We start from the raw sequence: 18,792 nt of genomic DNA on the forward strand, positions 1-18,792 counted from the left end.
AAATATAAAAATACACTTTTGTTTTTAGGGGAGGGGGGGCTCAATAATGCATTTTTTTTGCACGGCAAGTGAGCTGTGACGTCAAATCTGTCACGTGACCCTCGCATGTGGAAGCGTAACGCATTGTAGTGTAGTGGTTAGCGCTACGCTGCGCTAAGAACCCGGCGACCCGAGTTCGATTCCCGCTCACGGCCACCACCGGTGACGATTATTTGAACCAGTCCTGGGCCTTCACCTAGGTCGACTCAGCCTCAAACGAGTAACTGGTGTGGTGTTTGAACATCGCCACTGGGGAGACAAAGGCGGCCGGGCGTGGTGAATCAAAATCCCGGGCGAAGCCGGGTAGTAAAGCTAGTACTGTAATAAGATAAGAGATGCTTAGACACATGTAAAGTTATTGGAAAGGGACGTGGTTAATTACCTCAGTGTTAATAGCCAACATCATCGTAAATATCCACACTGAGAGGATATATTTAGTTAAAAGTGTTGATATTTATTTTCATCAGCCATTTCTGCGGTGGTGACAATTGTCCGGTCCGTAGCGACGTGGACCAAGCTGATGATTGCGTCACAACTACAAAGGCATTTTTCGTGATCACGTGGTTGTCAAATGAGATCAAGCAAGGGTTCAAGGTGTTTGTCGACACGGAGAGACACAAATTTGACTCTTGGTGCTAACAGCGACAAATACACATTTACATTTCATGTGACCTTGTTGAGAGAAGCGTTTTGCCGTATTTTGCTTTGAAGCAAAAACTGTACTGAAAACTGCCAACTTCTTCGGTGTCCAATCTATTCACCAATACAAAAATAAAGTACTCTGCCTCATTACAAATTCTCACAGTGATTTTAATTTCCCCGTACCTAACAATACCTATATCATGTGTGTGTATTCGCCTCATGTGCAAGGAGTGTGTTCTCTCAGCGTTAAGTGTGCTTCGGGTTTTTTACACAGCTTATGCGGACTTATCTTTACATTAGGTAGGTGTGCTCTCTTAAGTGTGGGTAGAGTGTTAAACCATTGCGTGCTTTTTCCCAGCTACCTTGTATACTCATTCTCAGGTTTGGTCTTAAAACCCTTTTGTGTATCTTAGCCAGAACGGTACCAGTCACCCGCTGTTGTGCATCTCCCATAACCAACTCGTGACATTTTCTTCTCTGACCCAGTTTCTATGTTCAGCGAATTCCCCTCGTCGCCAACCCAAACAGCACCATCCCAAAGCTCGACCTGTCCCTGCATCTCCGCTGCTTTGCAACTCCGGTTCGGTCCGTCACTCCAACCCACCTCCCACTCTCCCCCCTCAGTTCCATTTTATCGACCTCGCCAGCCTTCTAGAATTGTCTGTATCCCTTCATATCCCAGTAAACTCTCAGCTCCGGTAGCTCCTACTCATCTGCTTTGCAACATTTTCCTCCTGCACTGTTTTCCTCCTCTACCTCTGCATCACCGCTGCCTGCTGCTTACTGCTTATCTATCACTACGCGAGCATCGGGCTCACAATAGCATTCACTAGAAACAGTGTAAAACAATCCGATAATTGCAAAAATTTGAGCCACTGCAGATACAAAAGTTACACTTTTGGTAAAACTTAAAACACGTACAAAAACATTGGAATGCAAATATGGCAAGAGATAATTGGCCAGCCAGGTAGCTCAGTTGGTAGAGCAATAAGTTCGCAATTAGAAGGCTGCCAGTTCAAATCCTGGCTTGGGGTTCGACTCAAGCCCATGATCCCTCCAAAGTCTATAAAAATACGCACCACTTTGTGCATTAGTCAACAGTGGTTATCTTATTGATAGACCCACCCTTGATATAGGAATGTATCATTTACACTGGCTCAGGGCTGTAAACAGGAGGTGAGCACTGCCTCAACGCTCATTTAAGCAGGAAATAACGTTGAAGAGGTCTTCAGTTTACATGACAAAAGCACACTTCGTGAGACATCAACGTGGACTCAAACCCTCGCTAATTTTCAGAGCCAGGCACTTCGGCTTGCTTGAAATTTGCATAGTCAAGTCGCGGAGGTTCCTTTTGCACGTGATTATTCGCCTTGGCTGGTGGGACGGGTCCTGTCGACGCTGTCGGGGCTAAGGGCAGCAGGGACAGCATGTAAAGCAGCCCAATGGAGTCCACGGTGACCAACCGATTTCCGTCTGGGGAGGTGTGCACACGCTTCAGGAGACTCCCTCGAGGGTAGAACGTCTGTAGCACACGTCCACTCTCCACATCCCAAAACTGGCAGACACGCAGATAAGACACAGACACGTGCACACAGACGCAAAGACGCGCACACAAACGCATCGACGCTTTCAAAATATATACAAATACACGTGTACACACAGACACAAATAGACACAAATGCCCGCACGGTGTTACACAGTGATGAAGGCGCAGAGTGCCACACACCGAAGGAGTTGCACATCAGGAATAGCTCACTTTGATGTTGTCAGCTGCCGAGAGTAATATCCGCCCCTCTCGCACAAAGGACACCTGAGTCACCCAGGCGTGATGGCGAGCCGTCGGCTGGCAGCTCCACTTCTGGCCGCTCTCCACACTCCACAACTGCAGCACAGAGCAAACCCACACACCGTTTCACATACCACATGCACTCAATATCACATTGGCCACACCTAAATGTTTGACATACTACACCGCAACTGTTCACATTCCACACCACACCCACACCAACCACACAATATAATGCCTACCCACACCGTAACGTTTCATATACCACACTCACACACACACCGTAAGGTTCCACGTACGATCCTTATGGCGGTACCGCAGGGTACCAAATAATACAGAATGGCCGAGGCAATTAAATATTTTATTTCTAGGACATTATTTTTTCCAGGGGTGCACTTCACTCCGCGACTGGGGTACCAATCAATCCGAACTCAGTGCTACTCCACGATGTCGAAATGCAGCGAGGACGATTGCGCTGAAACCCTGAACGCTCGTACGCGCCGCAGTGGTGCATCGTGTACAGCTCGTCGAGATGAGTCGATTGCCGAATCGCCGACCATCAACAGATTAAAAATGACTGCATCATGGACATTATGCGAGAGCCGGGGTACTATGGTACCCCGGGGTACTATGGTACCCCGGGGTACCTCCATAAGGTTCATATCACAGCAAAGACAAAGATCCACCGTATAGCCTGAACAGACTGTTGGGGCAAGTGCTGTATGCGAGCATCGATGAAGGCCGGCACGGCACACGAGGGGGTGGATGGCCAACACCACGTCCCGGCTGCCTTTGTCCCTTCAGTGGCGATGTTTACACACCGCACCAGGTACTCATTTCAGGCTGAGTCGACCTACGGGAGGCCCAGGACCGGTTCAGATAATCGTCACTGGTGTTGGCCGTGAGAGTGGGAATCCAACTCGGGTCACTAGGTTCGTAGCACAATGCGCTAACCGCTACACTACCGTTTCCCACGACATCACAGCACGCCCACACAAAGACGCAGTTTCAAGCACACCGCACCAGTGCTTGACAAGGGTGACCCAGGCCAGTCTTGCAAACGGGACTAATCCTCGGTTTCTTGGGTTCTCAACTGGTTAAACAGAATATCAGTTTGAACTTGAACTGACAAAAAACAGGCTGATCACATCACATGGGACGTTGTGAAAACCGGTCAGAGTTTGATTGTGTTGAATCAATGCTGCTGAAGCAACGTATTTCAAGAAAGTCACGTGGTTGCTAGGATGTGTAAAAAAACCCACTTATTTTTGTTACATGACAGATATGTGGAGACGTATATACTTTTGCCATACAAGCTGAAAGATACTGCCATAGATGTTGGCAAACAACTCAACACAAGTTGCTGCTTTTCAAATTAAAATACTGCCCTAAGTGCTCTACGTCAGGTAGAGTCCACGTGCTGTAGGAATGGTCACATCAAGAAGGCGTCTTGTTCGTAACCCAGTGATTCCTGACGCCACTCACACCAACACATGACCTGCCATCATCATGGATGATGAAATCAGTTACAGGGAACCACCATAAATGCGCACCACATTACTAGGCCCAATGCACACGTTAACCAATGTTCGGTCTTGGATAATTTTGGCAACATTTTTACGACTTTTTCTTCTCATCATTAACATCACAAAGCCTCCATCGTCCCCAGTGCCCATCACCAACGTCACCACCATCGTGTCCCAGCAGCAAATGCATTCATCAGTTATTGTTCGCGATTTGAATCCGGCATACCGCCCTGATTAATAGTGCTGCTGTATTAACTGTATTAACCATAACACGGTCTGCTTCAGGGTGGATGTTAAAGATCTGGTGATGTCACATAAAAACTGGTAGGCCATCACGTGCTGACGTCGTGGTCCAAATTAGCCAAATTTGAACAGCCCTCATGAATGACACGGAAATGGTACGGCCCATAATCCACAGCTGTTCACTAGGAGAGGAAAGTTCAAGACTGTAAGAGCCATGTGCAATATCGGCATTAAGGCTTTCCTCAAGGACGAATCATTTTGATATTATGGTTAATACAGTTAATACAGCAGCACTATTAATCAGGGCGGTATGCCGGATTCAAACCGCGAACAATAAGTGGTGAATGCGTTTGCTGCTGACATGTGTTTTTCTGTATTTTCTTGTTGTTATTCTGTCTCTCACTGTTCAAATAAACCTACCATTAAAATTATAGACTGATCATTTCTTTGTCAGTAGGCAAACGTACAAAATCAGCAGGGGATCAAATACTTTTTTCCCTCACTGTACTTTATCCCCCTGCCCCACCTGGGTAAACGCACTGGAAACAAGTCATACTTTCAGAATTTTTTAGACTTCATCATGTCTAAAAAAAATTCAAGATATTATTTCACACATAAAATATTACATACTTTTAATCCGCAAATTTAGATCGGATTAGTACAGCCGCTAGTCACATGCTGTGCTTCCCCTGTTACCTGTGATTTTTTAAATGAAAAATAACACAGCTCTTTCCTCCTGTAATCCGTGGCACACTGTGTCGGCCCGAATTTTTGTTTTTTACGGATTATAGTTGTAACCTCCGTGTTGTGCGCCGTGGATTACAGGTTCTGTGACATGATCCCCTCCCTGCACATTAGCGTGGATTATTCGATTCCTGCTGCATTACCATCACGAAACCTTCATCGTCCCCGGTGGCGAGGATCTTTCCGTCGGGGGAGAAACCGCAGCTGCGAACGCAGTCCGTATGCCCCTGTAGCACGTGCAGCGGCATCGCACCACCGTCCAGCTGCCACACCTGGGTACGGTGCGGTGGAAACAAATCACTGTTCACCGTGACCCATGCTCTCATGATACAGACATGTGACCGACGCTCCACCATCACCACGTCCTCAATTCCATTCAACATGTCCACGGGCGACATGAACACACCGAGAACCTTTATCTGGAGCATGTTGACTTAACTTTGAATCTCTTCCCAAAACCTGAACAAAATGTTAGTGTGACCCAAATATAAAAACATCAAAGCGGAAATTATAATTGAAATGTTTACTTTAAGTCCTAGAACTGACAAATACAAGTATTATTCTTTCGATTTAAAGCTTTCGTGACTGCAATGATTCATCTTCTTTGGTTCTTTCGGTAAAGTCACGTAGAATGAGAATAAAATAATAAATTGATAAAATAAAATAACACAATAATATTCTCACGACGTTTCGGCCACAACACAAGCAGCCTTCATCAGGTGAAGGTACGAGACTGTCTGGTAGGACAGCGCTGGAGTGAAAGAGCCACGTTCAGATCACGACTTTTAAGCTGTGTGAGAGGAAACAAAGCGCCTTGACAAAGGAATTAGCATATAATTTAGCATTGAAATGGCTGAGTGATTAGCTTGTGACTGGTCACAGAAATAGCTATGTTAAAAGTTAAAGCATACACATCCGCAGAGGCACCCCTTGACAAAGGAATTAGCATATAATTTAGCATTGAAATAGCTAAGTTAAAGCATACACATCCGCAGAGGCACCCCTTGACAAAGAAATTAGCATAGAATTTAGCATTGAAATAGCTGAGTGATTAGCTTGTAACTGGTCACAGAAATAGCTACGTTAAAGTCAGAGCATACACATTCACCGAGGCACTTAGTACAAATCAAACAGGAGAATTTAGCATTGAAATAACTAGGCGAATTTAGCATTGAAATAACTGAGTGATTAGCTAGTGACTGGTCACAGAAATGAGTGTGTTGAAGTCAAGGCCTACACATCTGAGCTATTCACAGTACTATATAGTGAACCAATAAAAAACTAAAATATAAATTACCTTAATGTTATCAATAAACTCTATATTCTCCAATCAGCTAAGCTACCAACAATAAGTCGTTATATATCACAATGCTATATGGCGAAAAAATGGGTGGATTCTTACCCTCAACTTCAGCACCACGGATAGCTACGGGCCCCGTTCAGACGGACGAGTTCATCCATGGTCGGAACAGAGGAGGGGGAGAGAGACAGTTGCGAGGCGCTATTATACTCCATGTTGTAAACCATACCATTAACCGTGGTGTGAGAGGTATTAAGAGTCAATGCTGGCGAAAGAGCTGCGGTCTGAAGTTCATTGTAAAATACAATTAATTTAGAACAGAAATGGTTTAAAACATCTTTCCAATGGTTACTAAGCCAGAATCCATCTTCTCGGTTGAAATTGTCTCTGTGCTTGTATATGTGAATGGCCTTATGAACGAATGACATTGACTTCTCCATGACGGAAGTTCTTTGCAAACCAACCGGCTACCATGAGAGATTCGTTCATGAGGCCATCCACATATACAAGCACAGAGACAATTTCAACCGAGAAGATGGATTCTGGCTTAGTAACCATTGGAAAGATGTTTTAAACCATTTCTGTTCTAAATTAATTGTATTTTACGATGACCTTCAGACCGCAGCTCTTTCGCCAGCATTGACTCTTAATACCTCTCACACCACGGTTAATGGTATGGTTTACAACATGGAGTATAATAGCGCCTCGCAGCTGTCTTTCTCCCCCTCCTCTGTTCCGACCATGGATGAACTCGTCCGTCTGAACGGGGCCCGTAGCTATCCGTGGTGCTGAAGTTGAGGGTAAGAATCCACCCATTTTTTCGCCATATAGCATTGTGATATATAACGACTTATTGTTGGTAGCTTAGCTGATTGGAGAATATAGAGTTTATTGATAACATTAAGGTAATTTATATTTTAGTTTTTTATTGGTTCACTATATAGTACTGTGAATAGCTCAGATGTGTAGGCCTTGACTTCAACAGTCATTTCTGTGACTAGTCACTAGCTAATCACTCAGTTATTTCAATGCTAATTTCGTCTAGTTATTTCAATGCTAAATTCTCCTGTTTGATTTGTACTAAGTGCCTCGGTGAATGTGTATGCTCTGACTTTAACGTAGCTATTTCTGTGACCAGTTACAAGCTAATCACTCAGCTATTTCAATGCTAAATTCTATGCTAATTCCTTTGTCAAGGGGTGCCTCTGCGGATGTGTATGCTTTAACTTAGCTATTTCAATGCTAAATTCTATGCTAATTCCTTTGTCAAGGGGTGCCTCTGCGGATGTGTATGCTTTAACTTTTAACTTATTGCTGTGACCAGTCACAAGCTAATCACTCAGCCATTTCAATGCTAAATTATATGCTAATTCCTTTGTCAAGGCGCTTTGTTTCCTCTCACACAGCTTAAAAGTCGTGATCTGAACGTGGCTCTTTCACTCCAGCGCTGTCCTACCAGACAGTCTCGTCCCTTCACCTGATGAAGGCCGCTTGTGTTGTGGCCGAAACGTCGTGAGAATATTATTGTGTTATTTTATTTGATCAATTTATTATTTTATTCTCATTCTACGTGACTTTACCGAAAGAACCAAAGAAGAAGTATTAATCTGGCAATGGGAATGTTTTTAGTTCGGCCAAATTTCAGGATTAAAGTCAGCCCAAAAATAATAGAATCAGAAGGTTGTGAGATCAAATCCTGGTTTGAGGCTGACTCAGCCCATCATCCCTCTGGGTTCGATAAATTGAGAACCACTTTCTGGGGAAATCAACAGTGGCTGTCCTAAGGATCGACTCACCCCATCATATTAATGTGGAATTTCCACCACTGGCTTAGAGCTGTAAAGTTGATATGAGGCACTGCCCTGAATGTTCATGTGAGCCACAGGAGACAACACAGTGAGTGTTTGGTTGACTGAGTCCTCAACACGGGTAGAGATACCAACGAGTGAAGTTCACACGAATAGTATAACAGCGCAAAGGTGAAGTAAGTTGTCTTTGCTCACCTGTGCTGTCTTATCGGTGCAGGTGACGACAAAGAGGCCTAGGCTGGGCATCACCTGGCACGACAAGATGGCGGCGTGTGGCTCCTGGCCACAAAATGTCCGCACTAATGACAGCTCGTTCAGGTCCCACAACTGCAAGTAAAGTGGAAAAATAACAGGATAGTGGCAGACACAGCATAACACAGATAGCACATTCAACTATTTCAACTTTAAATTTTGATTTAAAGCTTTCGTGACTGCAGTAATTCATATTCTTAGTTTTTTTCGGTAAAGTCACGTTGAAGAGAAACAACAAAATAACAAAATATATATAAAACAATAAAAAAAAAATTCTCACGACGTTTCGACCATAACTCAAACGGTCATCATCAGGTGTGTCGGTTTGCATAAATTTATTTAGAAAACGGCATATTTATTTATATATATATATAAAAATAACGTTTGCGTCACGCGCAGCGATTGGCAGTTTGCCCAGGACTAGTCCATCTATTTTTTGAAAAGAGGAGGGGGGAGACGAAATTTGTTTTTATGTATGCTGTCTGAAAGCCACTGTAAGCGTGAACAATCAATCAAGAACTGAAATGATTTATCAAATCTTTCCAATGATTGCTAAGATAGAATCCATCTTCTCGGTTGAAATTGTCTCTGTGCTTGTATATGTGGATAGCCTCATGAACGAATCTCTCATGGAAGCCAGATGGCTTACAAAGAACCTCCGTCTTGGAAAAGTCAATGGCATGTGAGCCTACTGAATTAGAACAATGATCTGCTACGGCCGAGGTGTTGGTCCTACCGTGTTTAAGGTCTGCTTTATGTTCACGAATGCGGTCCGAGATATGGCGTTTGGTTTCTCCAATGTAACTACTACCACAGAGGCAACTTAGTTTGTAGACACCAGGCTATTGTATGTCCGGAATCACATCTTTTACAGACGGAACCAGATCACGGATTTTATGTAATGTGTTGAAACGGACCTGGATCTTGTGTTTATTCAAGATTTTGGAGATCTTTTTTGTGATCCCAGCAATGTAGGGTAAAGTGATGGTTTTGAAAGGCTCCTCAAGAGGGTTCTTCTTCATGGTTTGAGTGATAGCTTTGCGGATTGTATAGTCGGAGTAACCATTAGCCCTAAGAGCTTGGTGTACGTGCTTGAGTTCACTGCTTATGTGTTCCTGGTCGGATATGCATTGGGCTCTATGATACAGAGTCTTGATGAGAGAATTCTTCTGTGATGGATGGTGGTGGGAATCCGGTTTCAGATAAGCATCCGTATGGGTAGCTTTCCTGTAGACAGAGTGGCTCATTGAACCATCAGGTCTCTTTTTAATTAGGACATCCAAAAAAGGTATCTTGCCATCTATTTCGACTTCCATGGTAAATCTGATGGCTGGGTGTATGGAATTGATGTGGTCGAAGAATTGGTCTAGAGCAGGCCGGCCATGTGGCCAGATGACAAAAGTGTCATCCACGTACCTCTTCCATAAGGTTGGGCGCAGAGTGGCAGTCTGGATGGCGTCAGTCTCAAATTTCTCCATGAAAATGTTAGCTATAACTGGAGAAAGGGGGGAGCCCATTGGGGTGCCCTCAGTTTGTTTGTAGAAAGTTCCATTCCAAGTGAAGTATGTATTGGTTAAACAGTGTCTCACCAGGGGGGGTACCTCAGTGTTTAGTCCTTGATGAACCAAGTCTTCAATGATTGCAATGGTGTCAGGTACAGGAACCTTGGTGAATAAGGAAACTACATCAAAACTGACAAGCAGGTCGTCTGGGGACAGGGAAATACCCTTGATTGTTGATACCAGGTGAGTAGAATTTTGTACCGCAGAGGTGGTCTTTCCAGTGAAAGGACGCAGGATTTCAGACAAAAAACGAGCTAGTTTGTAGGTGGGGGAGCTGATAGTAGAGACTATGGGACGAAGAGGTGTATCAACTTTATGTATTTTTGGTAAGCCGTATAATCTTGGTGGCCTGGCAGCAGAAGGTTTCAACGAAAACTGTTTAGATTGATCAATTAATGCGGTTGAATCAGAAATTATTTTGTTGGTTTGTGTGACGAGGCTGTTGGTGGGATCTCTTTTTATTTTTGTATAACTACCATCGTCGAGTAATTCTTTAATTTTGTTGTTGTATTCTATTTTATCCATGATGACAGTAGCATTGCCTTTGTCAGCTGAGAGAACTACAATATCATTCCTCTTTTTTAATTTATATAATTCAAAACGCTCATCTTTGCTGAGGTTGCTAGCTGGCATCTTAGCGTTTTTGAGGGTTGCAGCGATTTCAGATCTTGCTACGTCTGCAGCGATGTGACCCAGGCCCCTGAGAGCAACGTCTACTTGGGCAATTATATCATTAACTGGTATGTGTTTAGGTGTGACTGCAAAGTTTAGACCTTTAGCTAAAACGGATTTCAGACCATCGGAAATAGAACTGTTACTGCGATTAATTACGACTTTATTAACGTCTAACTTTTTGGTGTGTGGGTCCGGTCTTTTGTTGAAGAGGAGGTTAAATTTGGAAATCAGGTTTTCCTTACATTTGGTCGACATAGTAGCAGCTGAAGAGGCAGTCATATTGTCTACATGTTCCCAATCCGATGTGGACATTATTGCCGTCAATGATAAGTGTGATTTGTAGAGTGTCTTGTCTAACTGATCTAGTTCTTATCATTGACGGCAATAATGTCCACATCGGATTGGGAACATGTAGACAATATGACTGCCTCTTCAGCTGCTACTATGTCGACCAAATGTAAGGAAAACCTGATTTCCAAATTTAACCTCCTCTTCAACAAAAGACCGGACCCACACACCAAAAAGTTAGACGTTAATAAAGTCGTAATTAATCGCAGTAACAGTTCTATTTCCGATGGTCTGAAATCCGTTTTAGCTAAAGGTCTAAACTTTGCAGTCACACCTAAACACATACCAGTTAATGATATAATTGCCCAAGTAGACGTTGCTCTCAGGGGCCTGGGTCACATCGCTGCAGACGTAGCAAGATCTGAAATCGCTGCAACCCTCAAAAACGCTAAGATGCCAGCTAGCAACCTCAGCAAAGATGAGCGTTTTGAATTATATAAATTAAAAAAGAGGAATGATATTGTAGTTCTCTCAGCTGACAAAGGCAATGCTACTGTCATCATGGATAAAATAGAATACAACAACAAAATTAAAGAATTACTCGACGATGGTAGTTATACAAAAATAAAAAGAGATCCCACCAACAGCCTCGTCACACAAACCAACAAAATAATTTCTGATTCAACCGCATTAATTGATCAATCTAAACAGTTTTCGTTGAAACCTTCTGCTGCCAGGCCACCAAGATTATACGGCTTACCAAAAATACATAAAGTTGATACACCTCTTCGTCCCATAGTCTCTACTATCAGCTCCCCCACCTACAAACTAGCTCGTTTTTTGTCTGAAATCCTGCGTCCTTTCACTGGAAAGACCACCTCTGCGGTACAAAATTCTACTCACCTGGTATCAACAATCAAGGGTATTTCCCTGTCCCCAGACGACCTGCTTGTCAGTTTTGATGTAGTTTCCTTATTCACCAAGGTTCCTGTACCTGACACCATTGCAATCATTGAAGACTTGGTTCATCAAGGACTAAACACTGAGGTACCCCCCCTGGTGAGACACTGTTTAACCAATACATACTTCACTTGGAATGGAACTTTCTACAAACAAACTGAGGGCACCCCAATGGGCTCCCCCCTTTCTCCAGTTATAGCTAACATTTTCATGGAGAAATTTGAGACTGACGCCATCCAGACTGCCACTCTGCGCCCAACCTTATGGAAGAGGTACGTGGATGACACTTTTGTCATCTGGCCACATGGCCGGCCTGCTCTAGACCAATTCTTCGACCACATCAATTCCATACACCCAGCCATCAGATTTACCATGGAAGTCGAAATAGATGGCAAGATACCTTTTTTGGATGTCCTAATTAAAAAGAGACCTGATGGTTCAATGAGCCACTCTGTCTACAGGAAAGCTACCCATACGGATGCTTATCTGAAACCGGATTCCCACCACCATCCATCACAGAAGAATTCTCTCATCAAGACTCTGTATCATAGAGCCCAATGCATATCCGACCAGGAACACATAAGCAGTGAACTCAAGCACGTACACCAAGCTCTTAGGGCTAATGGTAACTCCGACTATACAATCCGCAAAGCTATCACTCAAACCATGAAGAAGAACCCTCTTGAGGAGCCTTTCAAAACCATCACTTTACCCTACATTGCTGGGATCACAAAAAAGATCTCCAAAATCTTGAATAAACACAAGATCCAGGTCCGTTTCAACACATTACATAAAATCCGTGATCTGGTTCCGTCTGTAAAAGATGTGATTCCGGACATACAATAGCCTGGTGTCTACAAACTAAGTTGCCTCTGTGGTAGTAGTTACATTGGAGAAACCAAACGCCATATCTCGGACCGCATTCGTGAACATAAAGCAGACCTTAAACACGGTAGGACCAACACCTCGGCCGTAGCAGATCATTGTTCTAATTCAGTAGGCTCACATGCCATTGACTTTTCCAAGACGGAGGTTCTTTGTAAGCCATCTGGCTTCCATGAGAGATTCGTTCATGAGGCTATCCACATATACAAGCACAGAGACAATTTCAACCGAGAAGATGGATTCTATCTTAGCAATCATTGGAAAGATTTGATAGATCATTTCAGTTCTTGATTGATTGTTCACGCTTACAGTGGCTTTCAGACAGCATACATAAAAACAAATTTTGTCTCCCCCCTCCTCTTTTCAAAAAATAGATGGACTAGTCCTGGGCAAACTGCCAATCGCTGCGCGTGATGCAAACGTTATTTTTTTATATATATATAAATAAATAAATATGCCGTTTTCTAAATACATTTATGCAAACCGACACACCTGATGATGACCGTTTGAGTTATGGTCGAAACGTCGTGAGAATTTGTTTTTTATTGTTTTATATATATTTTGTTATTTTGTTGTTTCTCTTCAACGTGACTTTACCGAAAAAACTAAGAATATTTCAACTTTTTTTATTTATTTACATAGAACTTACCTCACTAATGAGAGGAGGGCAAAGTTAAACAAATTAATACCCAGACTGCCCTAGGTGCCTGCGGGGAACTATATAGACATACCTGCATGCCATTTGTCTGTGCCTGGATATCACTAGATCTTATCAAGACACTTAACTATTTGAACAAAAAATATTTATGGCCCTCGGCAGAATCCCCTCTTTGGGGTCTGAAACGCTTGGGAGTGTCCAAGCCACAGCACACGCTACTCCAAAATTGTCAACGTCGTAGCGAGAAAAGCTATAATTAGGCAACTGAATAGATCACGAACCCTCATTGTAGTTTGTTACCTACGTGAGGTGAGTCGGCTGGCCATGCTGCCCATAAGGGGGTCGGTGTCTAACGAAGTACACTTTTTTTTTTTAAACCTCCCATCCATATCCCCTTTCTCAGGTACGCCTCTTTCATGGGTAGGTTCTCAACACTTTCGCCGTTTTCTCTGGCAGAGGGAATGCGGTGATGGAAAAGTGAATCACCGAGACACCCGTTGAGGGCAATCCCCGCAATATTTATTTTCTCGTTGAATGGAGCTTATCGCTAAACGACATAGGCCTTCCTGAGTGCATATGCATCTGTTTGAATAACTTGACGAAATTTCATCCACCGATAAAAAGCTCGCTCCCTCGGCCCCCATCGTCTGCCTAGATATATATTTTACCTGGTACACCTCAAGCTGTTCCTGCTCAAGTTAGAAACATACCCAGATGGCACACCCCTGCCTCTGTCATGCTGATTATTACCCTTGTCTATATGTGCCCCCTGTTGTGATCATTGATATTGGGTTAAAAAAAACAAAGTTTATTTTACCAGGTAAGGCTCCACTGAGCTATGTAGTTATTTTTCAAAAGCGACCTGGCCATCACAAATGATAGCTCAATGAAGTGGCTTATCATCACGTGTAAATGTATAGCAGTCAAATACTCAAAACGCATGTGTATTCTAAATGTGGAGGGAAAAACCGGAGGACCACACGACCAGGGGGAGAGAGACATGCAAACTCCAAATATACAGCAGGTGATCCACTTCTGTATAACGTACTTCCCACACCGTTTAGGTCGTGTGAGCTATTCAACCACACGGGTGAGTGCAGGTTTTCTTGAAGGTGGTAAGCACAGACATAGGTGCATAGATTTACACAATACCTGTCAAATTAAATATTTTTTTAAAGCAATAAATCTATCTAATGTGAGAGAAAAATCCACGCAGCCATGGAGAGAACATGCAAACTCCAAATATTCAGGTGTTAGGGTCGGGACCAATCTCACAACCTCCTGCATATCCGGCGAGGGAGATAACATCTCGCTACCATGGCACCCAATTATAATAACATGCCCTGGTGTATTGATTGACAAGTAAAGGAGGAATTTCAGAGATAGATTGAAATTAATGAGGGCCTGAGATGAGGGAGGGACTGATACTATTTTTCACTGAATATACGTGTGGCTAAGAGAATAGGAATTTAAGATGTGGTCATATCAACTTGTTACGGTAACCTGGTAAGAGCAGCCGAGTGGACGGATGAGAAGAGAAAATCACGAACGTCGAAAGTCAAGACACTGACAATGACGTGGTGAGAAGCAGCTGATCATAGTTAGGAAATAAATAATTCTACCATAATTTATTAATCGAAAAAAGCCTTTCCAAGTCTCAAGACTCAGCAGGATCTTGGAGTGATATGTTTGACCAATTCTCGTTTAAGCAGTATTTTGCTTGGGAATTAAAGTGGCCGGAGAAAACCCACATTTGTGAAAGGATAACATTTAAACGTCTGTACGGAACGCGAAGAAATTAATAGGATGGGAAGTATTGGCTTTAGCTAACATACACCGCTATAACCAGTCTCGAATGAAATAATTTATTTTGAACTACTTTTGGTGTTTAGTTTGTTGTCCTTCCCCCCGCACCTACGATTATCATGGTTGGCTATGTACGGTGCAAAAGAAGTTCAACATATACATGCAACACGAGGATTAATGCAGCCAAGATTAAGATTTCTAATTCATAGATTTGGCCAAATATGTGTGGTAAGACCCTCCACCACCGACAGCCAAAAAAATCAATTGTCAGACATGCGTTTGACATGCCGATTATAATTATTGTTGCAGTGTTTGGATAAGTTGAACAATATTCACAAATGTATCACTTTGTACAAAGTTTTGCTTGAAACCGGAGCCAAACTTCTTTCAGACAAGATCCAAGAAGTCAGAATAAAAATCAAAACCTAACCCAAAAATACATCTTTAATCAAAAGGTTTTAAGGTTGCTTGACGAAAGGAAAATAAAGGTTACATGAAATGCAACTGGTGACATTCCAATGCTGAAATACTACCCGCAAATTACTACATTTGGTTACACACAGCAACAATGCCAATCTATAATGTGAAAACCTGTCTGGACCCTCCTGAAAAAGGGTTGAGACTCAGCATGGCTTTCCTGAGTAAACAATAAAAGCCTGTACTTTACCCCTCATACAACACCTGAAATAAGTTTTCAGGATGGAGGGTCGGGAGACAGGGACCGAAGATAAGGGGCAAAACAACGGCAGATTAGACGGGAGCCGGACTCGGAGGGGTGGAAATAAAAAATACTCGTCTTGTCGTCCTTTATGTTTTGCTCTTCTTTATGTCAGCTGTGTTTCGGTTAAATCCCTCTCTCCTTTCATCATCCCTTCCCCTTTACTAAAAAAAAGTCACCCTTTCCCTCTTCGGTGAGACCCCCCCCCCCCCCCGTATGGTCTGGGGCAGCGAGCCCGTTCCGCATCTTTTCGTCCCCTTGATTTTCGTAACCGGTTTGACTTATGTTAACGGTGTGTACACATAACGGGCCCGCACATTGCCTCAATAATAATAAAAAAGGCTGCACTTGAATACATTTTGCGAGTGTGTGCGGCTACCGCGGTGAGGCCTTACCCTGGTGGTTCCGTCAAATGAGCAGGAGAGCAGGAGGCTCTGGGACAGAAGGCAGAAGCACTTCACGTCCTCTGTGTGCTCGTCAAGCACGGAGCACTGCCCCCCCCCTTCCCTCCACCTCCACATCTGAGCACAATGGAAGACAATTCATTCAACGTCCATTTATAAGAGCAGATAATTACAATTTCACTTGGAAGTAAGTTGACATTCTCGTAACAATATTATTTGCATTTATGTGGCATTGCTTAAATGCCTCGACGACTCGAAGAGCCTTAACATCCTCGTGGCACGTCCCCACCTTTGACTGCGACTCCATCATTAGATTTTGATTTAAAGCTTTCGTGACTGCAGGGATTCATATTATTGGTTCTTTCGGTAAAGTCACCACGTAGAAGGGAAACAATAAAATAATAAAAATATAAAACAATAAAAATTCTCACGTTTCGGCTGCAACACAAGCAATCATCATCAGGTGTGAAAAAAACCACAACAAGAACATTTTCTCGTGGTTTTCACACCTGATGATGATTGCTTGTGTTGCAGTCGGAACGTCGTGAGAATTGTATTGTTTTATATTTTTATTATTTTATTGTTTCCCTTCTACGTGACTTTACCGAAAGAACCAAGAATATTCATCATTAGAGTCAAGGTCATCATAGAGAATAATTCCCTTCCAATGTCAATTAAAAGTGAAGCCCCTATCTCATGGCTACAGACGGTGCGAAAGTAGTTCAACATGAAGTACATACATAGGTGACTAAGCACCGGCCTGCAAGCAGTGGGCAATAGTTCACCAGTAAGGGGCAATGATTGCTATGTTTGTAATCAAAATTCGTGAGTCATCTGCAAGTAATTTTTTGCGAATTCGGAAAACTAGGAACACAGCGCACACACAACTGCCTACTCGTTTCGAACGACGTAAGGGGATTTTGACGTACATCCGCAGCATTAACCAGGATGGCCTGCCGGATACGTACCACGAGCCTCTGTGACAAGCGGCGAACACACTATCGCTGGGCCATGGCTTATTTCACACAAAGCCTCCTGCTCACTCTTAACACGTCCCATGGACATGAGAGACCCCATGCCGATGTTCCTGTTTTATTATTTACCACTGTCACGCAGCTCATGCACTGCTATAAATTAAGAGTGGAAACATCTAGTGTCTGTGAATCCTCTTATATGCGGCCTATCTTCCACATCGTCACAGAAGAGAGGCGTTCTCCTCGATGTGAAAAACGTTTCCCCTTTGTGTCACAAAAGTTTGGGTGATGCCCAGTGGGGTTGCTGTCATCCGAATTCAGTAAATTTGCAGGTAACTTTTCAGCATCAGAATTTTTGGCCAATAATGGTTACTTATTTAAAAAAAAATTGATATGGCAGGAAACGGGGGATATCACATACAGAACATGGTGGTGTAAGCTCATACAGAACGTGGTGAGATCATACAAACTGTGCACACAGATAGGCGTCCGAATCAGGAATCGAATTCAGGGGCTTCTTGCTGTGACGCACGGGTGTGTATGCACGTGGGAAGTTGAGTGCATGAGAAGTTGAGTGCATGGGAAGTTGAGTGCATGTGAAATCACGCACCCTCAGAGTTGCATCATCGGAACAGGAGAGGAGAACGTGTCCGTCCATCAGGAACTGGCATTGTCTCACGCACTTTGTATGCCCTTCCAAAACGTGCAGGATGTTGCCACTCTCTGTGTCCACAATCTGGTGCACACACACAACAGATCCCTCAAACTATGGGGCAAGTTAAGTTTATTATATTGAACCGGATGAAAACTCTTTAGAGACAAGGAATAGTCTCATTTGCAAGAGGGACTTAGGTGACCAACGCTATGAGAAACTTACGGGGGCCAGCACGGTGCACGGGGGGTGGGGGAAGTGGTGTGGCCTGAACCACTCCTGGCTACCTTTGTCTTTCCATTGTTGATGGTCATGCATTGCACCAAATGCTCGTGTAAGGCTGAATCGACTTAAGGACGAGCAAGGGCAGGTTCAAACATATCTTTTGATGAACATGCATGGCGAGATATCAAATCCGGGTTTGCTGAAATTACAGAAAAAATACAAAGGTTAATTGTATAACCATTACAGACCGTTGGGACAAGTGCTGTTAAGCAAGCACCTTGAAAACCAACACGGTACACAGAGGGGGTTATTGTGGTCACTCTGCTGTTGTCGACTGCTGCACCAGATAGACTGAGTCAACCTAAGGACGGCCTCCAACAGGTTGAGATATGTGCCCGTCATGTCGGAATCAGAATACATTCAGCATAAGAATATTCATTTTTACTGGAGGAATGCCAAATTTCATTTGTGTTACCACGAAGTGAAATTTTCCAAAACGTCCCTGATTACACATTTAAAATGCTAAGGCTACAGTGTTATTGACGAACGAGTTGACAATTAGCTGACAATTGTGATATTTGTGCAAGTGAACCACCGCCAATGCAACATCACCTAATAATTTGGTTAACATGCATTCGTATGTTT

The 18,792-nt window shown here is 43.3% G+C and overlaps 1 protein-coding gene across 2 annotated transcripts in view; it reads right to left on the bottom strand.

Moving 5' to 3' along the window:
- Nucleotides 1-472: 472 nt before the first annotated feature.
- APAF1 (apoptotic peptidase activating factor 1) overlaps nt 473-18,792 on the bottom strand; it is a 57,588-nt gene continuing 39,268 nt past the window's right edge. For both annotated transcript variants that reach the window (XM_076068112.1, XM_032956851.2), the window contains exons 22-27: nt 17,881-18,006; nt 16,288-16,413; nt 8,284-8,415; nt 5,124-5,252; nt 2,438-2,563; nt 473-2,236 (exon numbers count right to left, since the gene is read on the bottom strand). In XM_076068112.1, coding sequence (XP_075924227.1) covers nt 1,967-2,236; nt 2,438-2,563; nt 5,124-5,252; nt 8,284-8,415; nt 16,288-16,413; nt 17,881-18,006 — 909 coding nt within the window. In that variant the 3' untranslated portion in view covers nt 473-1,966. The remainder of the gene's footprint in view (nt 2,237-2,437; nt 2,564-5,123; nt 5,253-8,283; nt 8,416-16,287; nt 16,414-17,880; nt 18,007-18,792) is intronic.

The sequence above is a fragment of the Petromyzon marinus genome, chromosome 19 (genome assembly GCF_048934315.1).
Source record: "Petromyzon marinus isolate PM22_M1 ecotype Great Lakes invasive population chromosome 19, UKy_Petmar_22M1.pri1.0, whole genome shotgun sequence".
In the NCBI taxonomy this organism is placed as follows: domain Eukaryota; kingdom Metazoa; phylum Chordata; class Hyperoartia; order Petromyzontiformes; family Petromyzontidae; genus Petromyzon; species Petromyzon marinus.